Raw genomic sequence first — 21428 nt, 5'->3', positions numbered from 1 at the left:
AGGGATTACAAAATAAAATATGAATATATTAAACCTTAACTCAATTTTGATAAAGTTTTATTTATTTATATACTATAAAATCTTTCAATAATCTTTAATCAATGTGAAGTAAACTTTAACCTTAACTTACAACCTTATAATACCGATTCATAAAAATCTTATACATTATAAGAAAATCATCAAATAGAAACCAATTTTTAGAGATCAAAATAATTAGTTGTAATAGTAACTAAATTAGAGACCATTTTAGAAACTAAAAAAACCTTGGTTGCTAATTAGATACCAATTTTGAAACTATTTAACAATAATATAAACTAATTTAGAAATCAAAAATTTATTTAGTCCTTAAAATGGTCTATAATTTAGTCACTATAGCAACTAATTATTTTTTGTTTCTAAAATTAATTTTTATTTCATGATTTTCTTGTAGTGATAATACTGATTTATAAAGTGAATTTTCCTCTTAATTATATAATATAAAATATTTGAATTTGAAATTAAAAAAAAAACATTTTATCTTGTCTAAGTACTTGATAACTTAAGGGCTTAGACTTGATATTTAAAATTGTCAATTAAAGCAAGCATCTTCCATCTACACTTAACAACAAAGGGTGATTTGTGTGAGAATGTTTGTGAACAAGGGAAAGCTAGTGAGTTAAAAGCACTTTTCTGACGTGAATCACAGAAAAGAATAAAGCCATAGGTGTAGGAACCAGGAACAGGTGGGTCAAGCAGAGCAAATGCTTGTGTTTGACTAAACTTTGACTTCAACTCTTGAGGATCAAGTTTCACTGCAAATTTAATCCAAATTTTCAGGAAAAATAATGATGCTTCTCTGTTGCTGACATACACAAAGATTATCACTAATGAATATCTATTTTTGTTTAACTGATAATTTAAATGAGATGAGTTCTGAAACTTCATTAATGTCATGACATTAATCTTAAGGTTTAAATATTGCTTACAAATACTTTAAATTATTCACTATAATATTATCATTATATTTCCCCCCTCACGTCGAGAGTGATAAAGCTCGTGCGTGGGATAACATATTATGGGTGGTGGCCTGATAAACCCAACAAATACTCATTAGGATAGATTTGAAAATGGCTCTGATACCATATTACGAAGTGAACTTTAAGCCTAACTCAATCCCATAAAACCGATTCATAAGATTGAGATTTGCACCACTTATATACAATGAAAGGCTCTAATCCCTAGTCGATGTGAGATTTTCAACAGACAAATATTTAACTTTAAATAGACATTATTTAGCCTGTAATATATAGAACTACTATAAATATTAATCTAAAAAATATCTGGTATACGTTTGATGTTGTTTCCTTGAGTCAAAAGTAGAAGAAAAGAAAGGATTATAAAACAATGAACTGCATAAAGTGGCTCAAGTGATTATTTGTTCCAGACCACATGATTTCTGAACTGAGCCTTTCTTTTACTTTGTTCCAAAAGGGACACAAATTCCCCACCATCATATTGATTACCTCATGTTTATCTTAATGGCATAATTTTTCTCTTTAATTTCTTCTAGTTAAAGTGGAAGTCTTATTTATTGCTTCACCACTAGGAAAATAAAGTTTTAAACCACGTTTGAAACAAGTTTATAACAGTAATATTAGAATTAGGATTGAAATAATGAGGATTTGAAATGTTACTTTTTTTTTCGATGCAAGGTGATTTTTTTTCATGATTGTTGCAATTTTCATCATTGTTTAATTAAAAGCAATTTGAAAATGAAAAATTATTTAGATAGAGAAAAACATAGGTAAGAAAAATAATTTAAAATAATTTTCATTATTTTCATTATTTTTCTTCGTCAAAATGTTTCTTTTTGTGTTTTTTGATACTTTTAAACAACAGCTGATATAAAAATTATTATTGAAAGTGTCTGCAACAACGGTTGTCATATTTTTTTAATTGTTTCCATTTTATAGATTACTTAATACCTGCATTTAGAAAGTATTTTTATACCTACAAAAACAAATATAAATGATGAAGATCCTTCTTGGAGGAGTAAAAAGGAAGCAATTTTCATGGAAGAAGATGATTAGATGCAACAAAAATTGAAGAGATGTTGAAGTGTCTCAGTTTTTTAGGCTTATAAGAGAAACTAAACTTCTTCCTCTTCTTCAATCTTCTTAACCATTTGTTATAAACCTAATATGTTCCTTCATAAATGGTCCTCCTTTAGATTCTTCCCATTGAAAAATATTTGTCATCAAATCTAAATCATCCATAAAATCAACAACCCCTATAAAAAGAGATAAATCACAAATACTAAAAGTAGGGTGAGTGACACCATATTTAGGAGGATAATCTAGTGCATATGCATTATCATTTATTCTTTTGAAGACTTGAAATTGACCATCTACTAGAATTAAAGGTCGAGTTCAAGTGGTGTGAATTGAACTATCAAGAATTTAAAAAATTAGAATGAATCTTTAATGAGAAAATCAATTTCATAATTTGGTTAAGTTCTTTTTAATGTGTTAAAAAAGAAAAACAATAACTAAAGAATAGATAAAAATTATGAAAAATAACAAGAGATAAAAGAAGAAATCCACAATAATTTTATACTAGTTTACTCTTATGCAATAGTTACGTCTAATTGCTCGACTACACTAGTCAAGGTTCCACTAAATCAAAATGTTTACACAACAACTATACAAGAAAACACCAAGAAAGTCACTCTTAAATCCTGGAAGATCAAAACATTAAACCAGTAACACCCATGACTTGTTAGTTGATTAGAAGTGAAATTTGGCCTAGTTTGTGAGTTGTTCAAAATTGCGTGCATAAAAAGATAATTGGTGGCTTCTTGAACTGAAAATAAAAAGAAAACTTAGAGCTGGAAAAAATAGTGAGTCTGAGATATATGAAGAAGAAACAAGAGTAAAAGAAAGCCTAAAATAACTCAAATTCACAGATTGATGCATGACCTAGTTTCTACTAATTGAATGTGTTGTTTCAAACATCTTGGAGTGGTTCTTTTTCTTCATAACTCAACTTGAGTTTTGATTTTGTTTAGTAGGCAAGTAAATAGGTATTAGAAAATCATTAAATAAAAACTAATTTTAGAGATAAAAAATAATTAAATGTTATATTAACTAAATTAATTATTATTTTAGAGACTAAAAAAATTATTAGTATATAAATTAATTTCTATTATTGATAAATAGTTTCTAAATTTGTATCTAATTAGCTACCAAAGTTTTACCTACTAATTATTTAGATTCTAAAGTTGGTAGTTAAAACATCGGTAACTAATTAGATACCAATTTGAAAATTATTTATCAATAACAAAAACTAATTTAGATACCAATAATTTTTTTAATCTTTAAAATAAAATTTAATTTAATCAATATAACAACTAATTATTTTTTATCTCTATTTAATAATTTTCTTGTAGTAATATAAAATTTTTTATATGCTTGTTTCAAATTGTGCCTTAATTTTGTTGCTTCTCTTTTTGGAATTCCTTTGAGTTTTCTCATTAATATTTTTATTGATGTTATACCTATTCAAATTGTGCATTTTTCATTAAATTTCAATTAATAATGTACTTTCTTTGATTTATCAAAAAACAATCTGAAGGGAAGTCATATTTTTCTATAGTTATGATATGAATAAAGAGGGGTTCTACCGTAATAAGTTAGGTGTTTCTTGCACCCCAACAAAGTTCTTCCTGTCACCCCATCAAATAGGTAAAAAGACCAAAATGCTTCATCTAATCCGGTATCTTTCGAGAAAGCTCTTTTCAGAATACATTATAAAAAAATTATTCCGAAAAACACATTCCAAAATGTATTATACATGTTTCGGAAATTTTATTCTGATTTTTTTTTTCTCAGAAAATGCTTTCCAGAATTTTCAGAAAATATTTTCCATAGTACACTTATAAATTTTGGAAAGGGGTGTCTAGGAAGATTCCGAAAAACACTTATTAGTTATGTCCTTATAGTTACAATATTTTCCTTCTACCTTTATATGCTTATAAACATTTCATTTTAATCTCATCACATCTTTCTTTTAGTTCTTACAGTGAGGATTGAAGAGAGAGCATTATCAAAACATGAATTTTTAAGTATAAAAGTTAAAGAAAAACAAATTATAACTACAAGAACCAACTAAGTAATTTAACCTAGAGACGATTAAGAGCTTAGGGGCATGCGTCTTACCCTTTTGGATGGACATATCAGGCAGTTTAAATTTGTCAGTGATTTCTGATAGAAAATTCATCAAAAACTATCCCATTGAGTACTTAAAAACAACTTGAGATTTCATAGCTACAAGTATACTTTGTCTTCAGATGATTGTAAGGATTATGAGCATTCTAATAGTGAAGACAGGTCTTGTTTGACAAATATTTCCAAACAAATTTCTCGGTAAGATCTAGGTTCCAACCATAGTAAGTATAGTATTATTTACTATACGAATAGTAGGATATGATACGGTTTTGAATACTTACGATACAAATTATGAGAATAATATTTTTATTCTTATATCACAGTTGTATTGTGTGAATTGTATTAAAAATTGTATGAATTGCAAAACGATTTCGTATAGCGATTTGGGTTTTATTTTGGATTTAGGTGTGAACGTGTCAAATCACTTAAATTGGTTTTATAAAAAGTCTAATTTTATAAAAAGTCTAATTTTAATTTTCTTACCCGAAAAACAGCACCAATAACAAAAGTACTATTTTTTTTTAGGAAAAACAAATCGGAGAGATTTTTGTTGTGGGTGTCTTCATTTATAAAAGACGAGTACATCAAATGTTTTTTCTTTCATTTAACAAAAACATTGGATTATATAATCCAGCCTAATTCAACCATTATAATATTAATCTAGTCTAACCATATATTAATCAATTGAAGGTTTGGTAGATAACTTCTAAAATACCCTCAGCTTGCTTAGGGTGATTGGTATCTTTATTTTGATAGTTGTTGGTTTTTGTGAGATTGTAATGTGTTTGTTTTGAGATTGTACGGAATTTATAGTGGTAGATTATTTTTTACTCTCTCATTTTGATGCGTTTGGAAGACCAGAGAAATTGATTCCTTTTATATAGGTATGGGTTGGTTCCCGTTATTCAATCCTTATTGTTGATAAAAAAAAACAAATATTAACATAATATGACGAGTGATACAATTTTGAATGCAATTGTGATTATTAATTATATTCTTCCATGTTTATATGTCTTATCTTATATTTTTTAAATATTTATAAATTTTACTATATATAATATAAAACGATCTATGAAATAAAGCGATTCCCAATTCAAAATAATATAAGTTGTCTTATTCATGATAAGATTCCCAATTCAACTACCATAGTTCTAACCACACTAAATCTTATTACTATTGAGTATTCAAAATTGATCACCTATTTAGGACGACAGTGTCATGCTTAATACATGTATAAAGTAGGAACCTCCTTTTATTTTGCCAAAAGGCTATTACTCTTACAAATGGCAAATTTCTCATGAGAAATCCAGCAAAACAGTGAGTGAGTGAGTGGAAGCAACGTCTTATGCCAAAACAACCTCTAGCAAATAAAACCAAAAGAGGAAAAAATGAAAAGTTTTACATGAACAGAAAGAAACTAAAACATCTAGATAAGCTCTTTTGCTGCAGCAATAACAGCTTCCTTAGTGATACCGAATTCTTTGTATATTTTTCCTGCTGGAGCACTAGCTCCAAAACGATCAATACCTATGGCTTTTCCCTTAGATCCAACAATTTTCTCCCACCCAAATGTTGATCCTGCCTCGATGCTAACTCTGGCTGATACAGCAGCAGGCAAAACACTCTCCTTGTATGCTTCTGACTGCTCATCAAAAAGTTCCCAAGAAACAAGGGAAACAACTCTAACAGTCTTCCCTTCCTTTCTCAGGTCCTCAGCAGCTTTGGCAGCAATTTCCAATTCAGAACCAGTTCCAATCAAAATGGCATCAGGCTTGTTTCCAGTGGAGTTGTCTGAAATGGTGTAACCACCCTTTTCAACGCCTTCGATAGAAGATCCCGGAAGATTGGGCAGTTTCTGCCTGGAAAGGGCAAGGATGGAGGGTCTCTTCCTGTTGAGCACCGCAACTTTGTATGCCCCAGCTGTTTCATTGCCATCGGCAGGACGGAGCATCAAAATGTTCGGCATTGCCCGGAAGCTTGCCAGGTGCTCTATAGGTTGGTGGGTTGGACCATCCTCTCCAAGTCCTATTGAATCATGAGTCATGACATAAATAACCCCAGCCTCAGATAGCGCAGAAAGCCTTATGGCACCTCTCATGTAATCAGTGAAAACAAAGAAAGTAGCACAATACGGAATGAGTGCAGGGCTGTGAAGAGCAATGCCGTTGCAGATTGCTCCCATTCCATGTTCCCTAACACCAAATCTAACGTTGCGTTCTGCTGGAGTATCCTTTTGGAAGTCCCCAAACATTTTTAGCAAGGTCATGTTGGAAGAAGCAAGATCTGCACTACCCCCAAGCAGACCCGGAAGAACCTTTGCAAGGGCATTAAGGTTTTGCTGAGACAGATTTCTGGTGGCATCAGCTGGGCTCTCTGGAGTGTATGTCTGATACCAAATTGAAAAAGGTAATCAATTTATATTCCAGACACAACTCAATGTCAGCTTTTGGTGTCACTTTTGGATGCAGATATGTTAAAAAAATTAAATAACATGATATCAAACCGTGATACTCACTAACATCAGATTCATTATCAATTTTTGCACATTACATTACCTTCAAAGTTATCTCCACGTAAAGATGATGAACAAATAATCCACAAGTTCAAAAATTACTAACCGGAAGTGCCTTCTCCCATCCAGCAGGCAAGTCACCATTGATTATAGATTTTAGTTCCGCAGCTTCTTCCTTGTATTTCTTTTCATACTCAGCAAACTTAATATTCCACTCAGCTTCAAGTGCAGCACCCTCGGGGATGTGGCGACTCCAATGCCTGCAGACAGACAAGCAATTCTTATTCAGTAACATTTATATACTGAGCAGTGTAGCAGGTAAAAATAAATCTCTAAACCCATAATCCATACTTTTTGACATCCTCGGGCACATGGAATGGCTCATACGGCCATCCAAGGTTCTGCCTTGTGGCATCAACTTCTTTGGCACCCAGTGCACTTCCATGCACACTGTAGGAGTTAGCTTTGTTGGGAGAACCAAAACCAATGGTTGTTGTGACCTGTTAAATGGAACTAATCAGTAAATGACTAACCATTAACACTTGATAAACTGCCCCTTAATTTACTGCATTAGTTTCACTCCAATAGCTCCAGCTTCGCAAATTATGTACATACAATGCAGTATTTAGTAACAGAAATCATGTCTGTAACATTAGCTTAAAAGGATTCCCTATAAATAATGACAGATTATGACAGTTATAATAAAAAGACATCTATGTTGCCTATTACACTAACCTTGATTAGTGTGGGTTTGTCTTTGACAGATTTTGCTTCCTCAATGGCAGCACGAATATCATCATAGCCATTATTTCCGTTCTTCACCCATATAACATGCCATCCAAGTCCCTCAAAACGACTATCAACACTCTCGGTGAATGCAATCTCTGTGTTACCATCAATAGAAATGTGATTGTCATCATAAAATGCTATCAGCTTCCCCAGTCCCCAGTGGCCAGCAAGTGAGCACGCCTCATTTGCAATACCCTCCATTTGACAACCATCACCCAGTATAGCATATCTGCATAAAACAGACGCCATTAGCAAATCACCACACAATTAAAACCTTGCAAGTTGCATAAGATTTAGCTATTTTACGTGTAATGATCAACAATCTCATTATCAGGCTTGTTGAATCTCGCAGCCAAGTGCTTCTCCGCAAGGGCCAAACCAACAGCATTGGCAATCCCCTGACCAAGAGGACCTATGAAAATTGGAAATAAAAGATGGATAAGTGAACAAAATCAAAAAGAAAAAGAATCACTATTCCACACTGCGCAAACTCAAAAGCATATCAAACCTGTTGTCACTTCAACTCCAGGGGTCTCAAAATTCTCTGGGTGTCCCGGGGTTCTGCTCCCCCATTGTCGAAATTGCCTCAAATCCTCTTCCTAAAAAGTCAAAGCGCCCTCAAACACAACAATTTCACTTCAGTAAGGATCAAAATATACACAAAACTCATCCAGTCATCACGCTTCCCACAAACAGATAAAAAACAACACACTGAAAAACAAACACAACCCCATTACAAAAAGGGAAAAAAAATAAACATTCTTTACAAACTAGCATTCCTAGATCTGCTTGTGCCCACTCAACCCCAAAACCCCAAAACAAAACCTTCATCCTAAAATCCAAATCACCCTACATAGTTATATCGCAAATATTTTAGATAAACCTCTAAAAGAATTAGAAAGTCCAGTATACTGCGATTTTTGGTTTTGATACAAATCCTTATTGTAGAGATTACAAATGACAAACTATCATTTCATTTAATTGTGATGCCCAGAATCTGACATGTTTCTTGGACTGAATAACATGAAGCTCAGAAATATGGATGGATTGAATACTACTTAATAGAAATATAAATTTTTAACTTTATCCACCTCGTGAAAAAACAAAATCAATATTTTTTTTCTTGTAGAAATAGCTTTCCCAAAAGCATAAAACTTTAACGGATCCGAGCCACCCCATATGGATTTCCTCTTTCCCCATCCTTACCTTGACACTATCGAAGCCAGCGAGGTGCAGCAAGGCGTACTGGAGCATGCACCCGTGACCCGCGGACAAAACAAAGCGATCCCGGTTGAACCACTTCGGATTTTTGGGGTTGTACTTCATGGCCTCGTCGTAGAGTACATGACCCATTGGGGCGCATCCCATGGGGAGACCCGGGTGGCCGGAATTCGCCTTCTCGACGGAGTCGATGGCGAGGAAGCGGATCGTGTTGACAGACTTCTCCACAAGCGCGATGTCAGAAGTGGCCTTCTCAACTGTCTTGAGGGGAACCGAGGCGCGCACTGGGGCTGCACGGCGGCGGAGGGAGAGCGGGGCGGTGGGAGGGGCGGGGCGGAGTGAGGGGGAGACGCGGAGGGAGGGGCAGTGGGAGGAGGAGAGAGGGGTGGGGCGGAGGAGGGCTTGGGAGAGGGAGAGGGAAGAAGAGGAAGCCATGGTTTTCAGTGATATGGCGGAGGGAGAGAATACGAGGTGGCCGGCGGGGAGGGAGGAGAGTGGCGGAGAGAATGAGAGTTTTCTGATATATACGAATCAGTGTTTTGAATGTACTTTATTAGTTTGACCTACTAATTAAGCATGAGTGGTAATTAAAAACACTTCACTTCGGTTCGCTCACAAAACTATCCTACCAACCCCCAATACATAAAATATAAAAGAAGGGATAGTTAACTATATTTTAAATTTTTTTTTTGTAATTTTTGCAAGATTAGTAGATGATATTAAAATGGTCAAATGCACTCTATTTAAAAAAGGTTTTTCTTTAAAATTAGATAATATTTCAATAATATATGTAATGCAAAAGTAAAAGTAGTAAAATGTATTTTTTTCTAAAATTTTTATACTAGTTTATTTGTTAACCAAGATTATGTCACGTTATTGATCAAGTTTTACTCGATAGATGATCATTGTTGTTTAGTAAAATAAAATGATTTTAATATAAATAGTCTATGGTGGTGTTAGACAATCTATATTATTCATTTTTCATGTTGAGAGTTGCATTAAATGTTTTTCACACAACATTCTATTTGAATGAACACTTTGATATTCAATATAACTTATCATGCTTAGGTCAAATTACTTTATCTCAACTAAAGTAAAAGTCAGGATTGTACGAGACGGATGGACTATGCAACAATGACATATTATCATTTCATTGAAATTGTTGGTGTAAAGTAGTTTTGACATACTTCTCAATAAATCTTTTGATGTTGACATTTTTTATGAGATCATCTTGATGGTCAAATAAAAGAGTATTCTCTATAAACATAGTAAAATAATTTATACGTTAAAAGAGCAATATTATGTAATTTTTCAAAACTCATCTTATCATTTATCATAAGCATAAACTTAGCATACATAAATATGTATAAATATGTATGCAAAGTGTTTTGCATATGTTGTCGTTAAACAAAACATTTTTTGTTTATCATCATTAGATGCAACATTGTGTCTATTATGATATGATATTAAACAAATTCATGTTTTAACGCTTTGTTGCAAGCGTTTAATCAGAATAACTTGGATTTTGTTAATGTTTCCTCTAACATAATGGATATAAGATAACATATATAACATGGATATAAGATAACATATATAAGATGCATATTTCGCAATACTTGTTTTAAACATGTTGCACAAAAATCTAACACGTGACTTATTATAAACATTTTTAGTCTACTTGAAGATTAATTCCATAAGTTTATTATATAAATAAGTATATAACTATGACTCACCTTATTTTCATAAATTAAGTTCATTGTATAAATAAGTATACCAAAAAAATGTTTCAAACTATGTGAATTAGATGAATTATGGTACTTAAAATATCACTAAAACAAATCAAGAACGAATTAAAAAAATATTTTCTCAAAACATTTATAGATATAAAATTTGAAAAGTAGAAAAATTTGCAAGCAAAAGATAACTTGTTCAAAATTCAATTTTAATTAAATAAAAATATTTTATAATAAACGATCTTCAAATTAACAGGATTTATTTATGAAAAAAAATGAGAAATAATTTATTAAAATAAACCGGTGGAAGAAAGAAAATAAAAAGAAGAAAACAAAATCCTTGGACTTCACAATACAAATTTTCTAAGAAAAAGACACCTAACTTTCAATTTGAGTTTGCATTAATTATTTTTCATTATATATGGGGAGAAATTGTTAGAATTGGAACAAAACAACTAAAAAAAATTAAAATAAATATTTCTCATAAATAAAATAAAATACTGAAAAAACATAATTTTATAACCGATTCACTTTATATATATTGTAATTTAATTTATAAAACAAAAAACTATAGTAAATTTAGAAAGAGGGGTTTGTTTGTATTTAACTAAAATGTACTATAAATAGAAATATTGTTACAATATATCTTAATTATAAATTACCATGCACAATGAGATAATGAGTTTTATTTTAAAAATATGCATAAAATATTTTTAATTAATTAAATAATAATATCTTGAAGCCAATACCCTTAGTAGGACACACACATCAATGTTTCGGTATTGCTGCGCACGTGACAACCTCCTAACTGGTTTTGTTAGGTAAGAAGGTTGGTGAAAATCAAAGAAAACCAAATTATTTTATTTTAACATTAATTACTTTATTACGATAATATTTTAAAATTTTAACTATAAAATTATATAATCTTAAACTTTATTTATTAGTTTATATATTAATATTATTATATAAAAAATAATAAACTCAATTGAATTTATTAGATTGTGTTAAATATTTAGTATATTTTTCATTTTTAATATAAATTTAATTAACAATTCGACTATTAAATTTGTATAACATTGATCAAATTTACTATTTAAAATTAGTTATTAGTAATATGTTAATCTAAGATGTTGAAGAGAATGTTTGTGTCTTCTTAATTTCAGTTATTTATCTTCATTGATAGAATTATTTATATTGAAAGGAATTAAAGCCTATATATTATTTTTTTTTAAAGTAAGGTAATTAAAAAGAATAATGCAGAAACTTACCTAATACAATTATTGATGATCTCTAATTAAATTTAGTACTTATTTCTCTAAATACATCACTTATTAAAGAAAAAAATTAATTGAGTTGATTGAAAAACACTACTAATTATGCATAGTATTATTTTTTACTTTAAACTTATATTTTCCTTTTTCAAAATATTAATTTGTAGACTTTAATTCACCTCAATATTAATGGTGGTATTGACTTTGAATTCAAGAAAAAGAAATTCTTCAATTTCCAAGATTATTAGATTACTAAGAACTCATTTTAAATATTGCATTATTAATTTTAAAACTTTAAAATAATTTAGTGATTATACTTTAGCAGCTAGTTGACATGTATCTATAATAATTAAAACTGATTTTAAGAAGCAAGTGATATTATGAGCAACAATTGATAATAACGTTCTATTTTAATTATATTTTATATCATTTTCGACTTTTAATTGATTGTAAAATTAAATAAATGCATACGAAACTAAGAGATATAAATTTATTAAACTGGATTGGTATGAAAACTAGAATAAGACTATCTACCACAAATACAACTTTATTTTAAATAATCCATGAAAATTTACAAAAATTCATAAAAATATATAAATTAACCAATTATAAAATAATTTTCATATTCCATTATTTTTTTTCTATTGTTAAAACTAGGGATTGTACAATGAGTCAGTTCATTTTAATCTGATTTGTCATTGACTTATTAAAAATGGAACATGAAACTGTCAAGGTTGTAATGAATAAAATTAGTAACCTATCCAGAGAGTGGGTAAACCGCCATATTTTTAATATTTTTTTTTATAATTATTTTGTTTTAATCTATTTACTTGGTTGTGTATATTTTTTAAATAATAAAAAAATAGAAAAAAACAATAAAATTGAATCAAATTTTAATATTCTTATCAAGAAAGGTTTAACACCTAACAAAATAAAATAAATACCAATAATATTTAATAAATAAAATAATTTATAAAAAAATTAATGATAAATAAATTTTTTATATAAAATATTGATCAGCACCAATTTTAATTTTAAAAACATAAAATTATTTTTTTAAAATGTCAATAATATAAAAAGATAAATCAAATAATATTGACGAGTTTAAAAATTAATTTACTAAAAAAAACTACTTATTTATTTATTTATTTATATTTAACAGTCTTTGTTGCACACGTGGCCCATCAAGATCACAAGGGTCAGTATAACTAACCCTTCAATTTAGCACTTTATGCCCTTAACCTTTTTCTTTCCCACTTTCCCATTCATCAATAGTGCAAAAAACTACAAACTATGACATCATCACTACGTTTTCTTTTTCATTTTAAAATGATTTAATTTTCAATCACATACCATAAAATTGTGGGTTGGTGGATAATTTATCTTCATGTGTTGCTAAAAGTCTAGCTATAATAATTTTTAAAAGAAAGAAAAAAATCACACGTTTCAACCCATTGCTATATAATAATACAGAAACTCATGCAATAATGGAACGTTCAAACTCTATCTTATATATTCTTTTATATGAAACATATATTATGCTTAATGCGTTTGAATTGAAAAGAAAAAGATAGAACAGAAGCATGATTTCTTTGAATTAACCTACAATTCTTGACTCCTCCCACTCTTGAAGTTGATGTTTCTTCACGAATGAGACTCCTCAAATTGATGTTTCCTATGCCTTTTATTATATAATATTCATTCTGAAGTATTGTTAGGATTATGACAGACAGAAAGAGGAATATTTGGACTAAAAATTGTATGCATTATTGAAAATAATGTAGAAAGTAAAAAAAAATTGAATAAGTTTGTTAGTAATTTGAAAGAGATTTGATTAAATAAAAAAAAAATCATGTGTTAATAGTATACATTTACAAAATAGAAAATTAGTGACGACTCGTACGTGGGATAACATATTATAAGTGGTCTAATAGCGGGTGATCGGATAAATTCAAGAAATTCTCGTTAAGATATGCTCAAAATTGCTCTGATATTATATTACAAAGTGGACTTTAAGTCTAACTCAACTCTTAAAACCGGTTCATGATGTGAGGTTTCCACTCACTTATATAAAATGAATTATGTGGGATCTTCAACGATTACATATGAATGTAATTTAATGTAAAAACATGAGAAATATAAATTAAAACAAAAATAAGTTTCAAATTACAATGAAAATAAGTTATTATAAAAAAATTTAGTTTGATAAAAAGGTAAATGAAGAGAATTACCTTAGTTCGTCTCTCAGTTATTAGCCAACAATATATTTCTAATACAATTTTTAATATATTTTTATAAATTTTTTGTTGTGTAAAATATGTAGCACTGGGATATAAATATATTTTTTTTATTTTCACAAATTTCAATCCTGTTAGTGAAGTAATAGTTACGTAATTGCTTTTCTGTTATGTGAGTTTAATTCTATAAAACTCGTATATAAAAAAATACAATATCTTTCCCCTGCTTTCTCTTTAACATGGCGCTTGATACATATTAACAAATCTATTTACGAATAGATTAAAAAAATTGGTATGGTGAGATTTTAATATTTCTGAAGACATAATAAAAGAAAGAGTACAAAAGGAAGGGTGAAGCATGAATTGTTAAATAATTTTATTAAGATAAATCACTGATAATTCAATTATTTATTTTATTTAAATCAGTATAGGCTTTTGATTCAAAGATCATTAATAAAAAATAGAAGATCTCGAACTTACACTTGATTAAAGAAGTCTTTACTTTTTACAAAATCATTTAAATTTCATTATTTTTTTTCTTCAACTTTTTAAACCTTTTCATATTTCAAATTTATGGCACACTCTCCATATCTCTAGTAAAAATAATGGTTTAGGCCTTTAATGTAGATTACAAGTACAATAATTTCTAAAATATATGAATACTAAATTTCAGCTAAAAAAATATAAAAGATTAAAATGTCACAACGAAGATCGAATTATATGTTTATATTTTGAAGAACTGTAAATAATTTTAATTATCTATAAACATTCGTGTGTATGTAGTCTTAAATTGTTTAATGTTATCTTTGTATTTCCTTTTTCAATTTATTCAATTGCTTTAAAATTATTGAAATGCTTTGCCATGCATTAAACATGGTTAAAAACTTTTGTAATTAATAGAAACCTAATTAAAAAAAGTGTTTATTCTAAAAAAAATCAAACCAATAAATTTGATGCCTACCTAGACCTGTTCAATTAAGAGAGTTAACTACTTTCATTTTTGTACAGTAATTTTTTTTAAATTACTGAATAATCAGGTACATGTATTTGCCAATATGAGTAGGTAAAAATCTATTATATCTTAGGATGTTAACACAAATGACAAGTTCTAAATCAACATTAACAATTTTTAGCACCTGGCCTAGAGAATCATTGGATCTTGAACAAGTGTCAAAATAGAGGTACTGAATGTAAAGATATAAGTATATCATATTGAAGATAATATAATTAAATGGAATAAAAAGGCAAAGAAAATATTAGAAGAAACTAAGACCTTACTAAAAGTGGTTCTTATTGAAAATTTTAATTTAGTTTTTCACAAAGTTTTGATGGTAGTTAATTGATTCATAAAGCTGACCTCAGCTAACAGGGTAAGAATTGGTTGCTGTACTTATAAGGCATTCTGAATGCCATGGCAATGCAAACATACTAGTTGTGAGGACAAACGATCATAGCATCAGAAATCAATTGCTTTCTCATTCAACACTTGTTGTCACTACTGGTACCTCTCCAAAATGAAAGTAGAGGAATTTGTGTAAGCAAGGAGCCTATGAATCCAGAAGCAGATTGGTCTGGTTCATTCCCTTTAGTATCAAAATCACGCCAGAACTTGATTATATGGAGACTTTCTTCCTCTGTGGATCTTTGGACAACAATCCTAGAAGCATATCCTTTCTTTCTCATTTGATGGCATATCTCAGAAGGATTGTTTGCAGTGAGGGTGACCATGTATAGCCATCCCTTTTCTGACAAAAGACGGTCTGCAACCGGCAAAATTTTATCAATTACACTCCGGCCGTTCTCTCCCCCAGCCCAAGATGAGGTAATACCCTCAACACCAACTTCATCTTCAGGGGTAGGCACATAAGGAGGGTTCACAACCATAATATCAACCAACCCTGCCAGACGCTCCTCTAATCCAGCTGCAATATCTGTTATTACCAACTCAGCACCAACCCCATGTGCTTCCATCGTCTCACGGGTCACCTCCACTGCATGAGGGTTGATATCGGTTGCAATATAGTTTACACCACGACCTTCCTGCCCCAGAATAAGAGCAAGGGAAGTGATGACATATCCACTTCCACAACCTATCTCCATGCACAATGATGGATGATGTTCCAGCAAGTTACTGCGATCAGCTAGAAGAGCATCAACCAGTGCAAAAGAATCATCACATGGTTCATAAACCTCCTGATGGGAACTCACAAGGCGAATTTGAGCAGTTCTTGCTAACTCTTTGTGTGAAGCCTATCATTGAACAGATAACTGTCAGTAAACCTCAATGGTTCAATGCAATTCACAAGTAAAAAGGGTCTGGGGTAGTGGAAGTAACCAAGATTTTTGCCCACCATACCATTTACCGGTGTTCACTTTGGCAGTGATACACGAATGACCTTGTTGAATCCAGCTCTGACTTGCACTGGTCAATTTCAAGACAAAATTTACAATATCAATTTTCTTCCTACGCCTCCTGAGCCAGAAACGACAGAGTAATTTAGTTGTTGATATTAATATTAAGAAAAAAAAGAGTAGAAACAAGCAGCAAGAAAAAATAAACTAAAAAATGCACAATGCAGGGAAGCTAACGTAAGTAGATATATGTGAATCTTGTCCGGAACCATTATGCATTCACAAACACAGTCTTGTTTACCAATGTATAATATTTGACACAATTTAGTAGAAGAGAAGGTGCCTTTAACATGGTACCAGCAGTTTGAATCAAGCATAATTAAATCCATACATGTGGGTGGCTAACAAAGAATATTTGATGATGTACAAGTCTTCAAGTTTTCCAATTAACACACTGAAGTAGAGACACAAATAATAATCAAATACCTACTCTGTATCCCCCTGTAATAAACTTACAAGTTATATGAAGGGGAATAAGAAGATTGAAAAAAATCAGTGAAAAGTCGCATGATAGGAGAAATATGTCTGCAAAATTACATATATTTTCTAAGGTAGGATACCCTAGATAGAATGAAAAATAGGTACAAGCTATTCAGGGAAGAGCGTGACTAAATGGGCAAAAGAAATAGAGAAAACAAACTGACAAGTTTAGGAGAAAAAATTATCTCCATAAACAGGAATGTCACATGTAAATACAAGAAACTCCAGTTGCTTTGTCAATGAAACCAGGCATAAATCTGTTCAGACTGAGGATGTAAGTTGTAACACATCCTTGGCCACAAACTCATGCAGGATTCCATTGATTCCAATTGAGCTGCAAACAGGAGTCTTTTCTACTCCTCTCTCCTTTATATATTTCTTTCCTCCTCCCACATTTTTGCCTCACTGTACCTGCTAGCAAGCAAAACATAAATACCACTATCTTGAGGATCCATCTCAAGAAAAAGCTGCCTCTCCTATTAAAACATTACCATGAACACAACATGCAAAGAATGCTACATCCTCAGTCCCCAATTTTTTTTTCTGCTGCTGCTTGACAAACGTAGTGTCCACCTCCAGAACATATACAGTCATCTGGGTTAGAATTTTTCCTAAGAATTAGTATTTTGTCTTTCAAACGTATGGCTGAGTGGCCATTACATGAAATGGGTTTAGTTCCTAGCTCAACAACATTAACCCATTCCCCAGGACATTTGTTCACATAAAAAAAATTCACCAGCGGTTCCACCAATGACATACTTTTTATCACCATTTGATTCAAAGTCATTGTCATTTCCATGCTGCAGGTCTTGACAAATGATAATAGGTGCTTCTCCCATAGAGAAATCCTTGTCAGAATCTAATCCTTACAATAATAGCTGCAAGTTGGGTTGTGCACATAAAAGAAAAGGTTTCTTCGATCTATTTTTGAGGTGGCACTGTGTGTTGTTCCTTTGAGGTTCAACTTGTGTCTTCCCTTGTTGACAATCTTTTCAACTTTGGATTTGTAAGAATGAAAACAAGGTATGTTATGCAATGAGAGAGAAAGAGAAAACAAGAGAGAGAGGCGGCAGAGGAAGGTGCAATAAAGTTCACAATGTGGTCATTGTTCCAAAAGAAAAGGGCCCTTTCAGCCACCTGAAAGTGTAAGCTGTTTATGCAGCATCCAATCTGCCAAAACAAAGGAACCTTGATCCTCTGGAACTCTACCATGTTAATTACTTCCAAAATTTCTTCCAGTTCACCAAGAAAGATCACCTCTTTCTGACTATTTGTTGCTGGTCAATATTTCAACAAACTCCTTATGACAATACTCGCTAACTTGGGCTCCTTCTCTATAAATTGCATAACCCAGTAGGACAATTGCTGAAAGTAGACCCCGATTGATTTCGGCTTGTGCAAGGGGACCAAAACCCTCCACATGATTTTGTGTTCCTCTTTCAAGGGTAAAGCAAACCCAGTAATCACACTCCAAAAAATCTCCAGCAACTCACCAATCCCACTGTGCTTCTCAGTCTCAAACACAAAGCGATAAAATATATTGTTAATAGATTTCCGAATATAGGGTCTATGCACCATAAACTTCCCATAAATCCTATGCAGAATCGCCTTCAAGCAATCCCTTTCCCTAGTATCTCCGAATCAAACAACCCAATCAATTAGTTGACAAACAGAATAAACACGCCTTCACAATGATCTATGAAAGTAAGTTCCAGTGCTTGTTCACTGACATGAACATGGTACCATTCACTATGCAATAGTAACATAAAGAATCAACAATTGAAGGTTTTTAATCTTTTCTTATCTGGAGTTATTGAAAGGAAAACAAATTCAGTGTCGCGTTTCTCTTAAGTCATATACACGCATACACATAACATATAGGAACAAACGAAATTTTATGTGCGTAGATATTAAAGGATTGAAATAAATTAGGGTTCATAAACAGATAGAGAAGAAGGACTTACCGTTACCGTTAATGAAGAAGATGAAGTGTGGTTTTAGTTTGAGAAAATTTGGGGTTTTCGCGTAACGGATTCAGGTTAGGGTGACACTGTGTTGTGTTCTTTCGCAGTATAATAGCAAGCAAATAAAAATGGAAAATAATTTTTCGACACCCATAAACCCCTTGCGTCAGAATCTATAAAACACATATACGAACGGATATGGATATACGTATAATCTCTAAAATGTAGGATATTAGACACGAATTTATATATTATATAATTTTGAATTATATAAATTGAAAATAAATATTTATGTGTAAAAGTATGTTTCTGATTCTTTTGGAAGAAGAAATATATTTTTCATAACTGGTTCAAAAGAATTTGTTCTTATTTTTATAATTATAATAAAAATTTATGCGATAAATTTGAGTTTTTAGAAAGTTATTGTATTTACACTTTTTAAAATTGTGTTAGAACCATGATAGAATCTTCAAAAATCCAACAAATATTTGTTTGAATCGAACACTTCACTCGATAAGTATCGTACGAGTGTCGACAGAGATACATGTGTCATACGTCATTTAAGAAGAAGTGTGTTCGAACCTCATAGGGCAAAATACAACTTTGTGACGTGGCTAAGTTGATTACGTGGCTGGGGCAATTTTGTAAAATAGTAATGCAAGGAGAAATTTTAATTTGCAGAACCGGTCTTCAAGTCTCCCGTTCGTGGTATTCTTTGGAAGAGAGGAACAACGAGAAAGAGTGACTTCACAAAGTGGTTGCGGTGGTGTGCGAAGAGCTTGCGACCGGAGTGTGAAGAGGTTGCGGTGTTGTGCGAGGAGCTTGTGACCGGAGTGTGAAGGACTTGCGGTCGGAGTGCGAGGACCGACGAGAAGGTAAGTGGGTTTTCTTTTTGGGTCTTTTGTCGTTTTATGATTTTGAATGGGTTGTTTGTGCTTGTGGCTTTTGTAACTATATGGTTTCACTGGCCTTAGATGTTCTTCCATCCTTTGTTCCTATAGAAACATCCATGTAGGTCCTCCACACTATAGAATATATTTATAACATTAGTCAAGACACAGACACTCCTCTTAAATGACGTGTTGGTGTCACATTCGTATGACATCTGTAGGACACGTATCTGTGAAGTGTCTAATTCAAAAAGTATTTGTTAGATTTATGACAATTTTAATACAATTTTAACACAATTTTAAAAAGAAGAAATATATTAATTTTTTAAAATTTTAAACTTTATTGTATAAATTGTTATTATGATTATAAAAATAAGAAACAAATACTTGTGAGCCACTCATGAAAAATATTTTTCTACTCCAAAAAATAATCTAAAACATACTTGTGCACATAAATCTATATTGTCAATTTATATAATTCATAATTATATAATATATAGATCTGTGTCCCATATCCTACATTTTAGATATTTTACGTATCTTCGTGTCCGTGTCGTATCAGTGTCTGTGTCAGTGTCTGTGCTACATAGGTCAAGACCTGTAGATACAATTTACCTTAGTGCAATTATCAATTCTGAAAGACATAACAATTGTTTAGAATCTTATTGATGAGAAATTTGGTACTTTAAATAGATTACTTACCAGAAAAAATGCATCCCTTTCTGCCAGAGCTAGGATATCAGCGCAAGAGATCACACCAGGGCATGCAGCTTCTAATGCTTTCTTTGCTGCATCAATGACATAGAATGCATGCAAAGAAACATTTGGTGGCCAATATTTTTTTTGCTTTGCTGTTTCCTTTTGAATTTAACAACACGGAGGCATCACACCCCTTCAAGAAAATAGGGGAAAAATAAGAAAAATTGATTTTATTAATGACACATCAAATGAAGCAGAAACAAACAATCTAGAGGAAGGAGGGAGTCAAAAAAATTGGTGGCTATTTTAGTCGCAATTTGGATATGGTTTTTCAGTATTATCAAGTCAAATGATTACACAATTCTTTCTTGATATTGGTCAAGTCGATGTAATTTTGTGTCTTTTAATAGAAACAAATACTAGAATTGCATATATTTTTGTTTTCCTAAACAGAACCACAATAATTGAGTTTGCAAAATTGGTCATATTCTCCCTTAAACTTAATGCGTGTTGAAATTTAATCCAAATTGGTGACGAGCACGAGCATTAAAACAATAAAATCAAATTGAAATAACACTTACCTAACTAATGCAACAATTTTCTAAGAACCCAATGACTTTCAAAAATCCTTGAGTTTGGTCACCTTTCAGAAAAAAGCAGTCTGCGAAGACCATGGTTTTTGCAACCTTCAATACCATCATCATACTCCACATTCCTCATTTGGGATCTTAGCAAACTAAGAGCAAATTATAGGCGTTGTGTAAAGTTTGGGGAAATAATTATTTTCTTAGAAACTTTACCATTTGTATTTACATGTGTTTAATTTAAGAAGATGACAAGGTAATCAAGAAATTTCTAAGGGACCACGAGTTTAGCATAAACATCAATCAAAATAATCTTGAAAAAATGCTTTGATCATTGGAGCTTCAATATATTATTAATTTGACTTTTGTTATGAAGACTGCATTAATTTTATCTTGACGTTTATAAGTTTTTCTCTCATTTACATTCAGTG

The 21428-nt window shown here is 31.3% G+C and overlaps 2 protein-coding genes and 1 pseudogene across 4 annotated transcripts; all 3 read right to left on the bottom strand.

Moving 5' to 3' along the window:
* Nucleotides 1–5435: 5435 nt before the first annotated feature.
* LOC137806330 (transketolase, chloroplastic) lies at nt 5436–9367 on the bottom strand. The gene is made up of 7 exons (XM_068606374.1): nt 8713–9367; nt 8015–8105; nt 7813–7918; nt 7453–7735; nt 7069–7217; nt 6824–6977; nt 5436–6591 (listed from the first exon to the last, which is right to left on the bottom strand). Exons 1-7 carry the CDS (start codon nt 9160–9162, stop codon nt 5632–5634), a joined length of 2193 nt encoding a protein of 730 aa, XP_068462475.1. The 5' UTR covers nt 9163–9367; the 3' UTR covers nt 5436–5631.
* Nucleotides 9368–15195: 5828 nt separating this feature from the next.
* On the bottom strand, nt 15196–18992 carry LOC137806329 (uncharacterized). Of its 3 annotated transcripts, none has more exons than XM_068606371.1 (3): nt 18825–18992; nt 16325–16441; nt 15196–16218 (listed from the first exon to the last, which is right to left on the bottom strand). In XM_068606371.1, exons 2-3 carry the CDS (start codon nt 16325–16327, stop codon nt 15448–15450), a joined length of 774 nt encoding a protein of 257 aa, XP_068462472.1. In that variant the 5' UTR covers nt 16328–16441; nt 18825–18992; the 3' UTR covers nt 15196–15447. The 3 variants fall into 3 exon arrangements, with proteins under 3 accessions (XP_068462472.1, XP_068462474.1, XP_068462473.1); XM_068606373.1 differs by having other exon boundaries at nt 16320–16441; nt 18825–18978; XM_068606372.1 differs by lacking the exon at nt 18825–18992 and having other exon boundaries at nt 16325–16896.
* LOC137808835 (serine/threonine protein phosphatase 2A 57 kDa regulatory subunit B' kappa isoform-like) lies at nt 16892–21133 on the bottom strand (annotated as a pseudogene).
* Between the last annotated feature and the right edge of the window lie 295 nt (nt 21134–21428).

The sequence above is a fragment of the Phaseolus vulgaris genome, chromosome 3 (assembly GCF_000499845.2).
Source record: "Phaseolus vulgaris cultivar G19833 chromosome 3, P. vulgaris v2.0, whole genome shotgun sequence".
Classification (NCBI taxonomy): Eukaryota; Viridiplantae; Streptophyta; class Magnoliopsida; order Fabales; family Fabaceae; genus Phaseolus; species Phaseolus vulgaris.
Note: the sequence above shows the minus strand (reverse complement) of the source record. Positions and strands in the feature narration are given on the sequence as shown.

What these genes read in the sequence shown, in the direction of transcription:
- LOC137806330 (XM_068606374.1), bottom strand. Translation starts at nt 9,162, where the DNA reads ATGGCTTCCTCTTCTTCCCTCTCCCTCTCCCAAGCCCTCCTCCGCCCC. An exon ending in TGGAGTTGAAGTGACAACAG is followed by an intron (nt 7,919 to 8,014) that starts GTTTGATATGCT and finishes CAATTTTCATAG; the next exon opens with GTCCTCTTGGTCAGGGGATT. An exon ending in GAGATTGTTGATCATTACAC is followed by an intron (nt 7,736 to 7,812) that starts GTAAAATAGCTA and finishes TGTTTTATGCAG; the next exon opens with ATATGCTATACTGGGTGATG.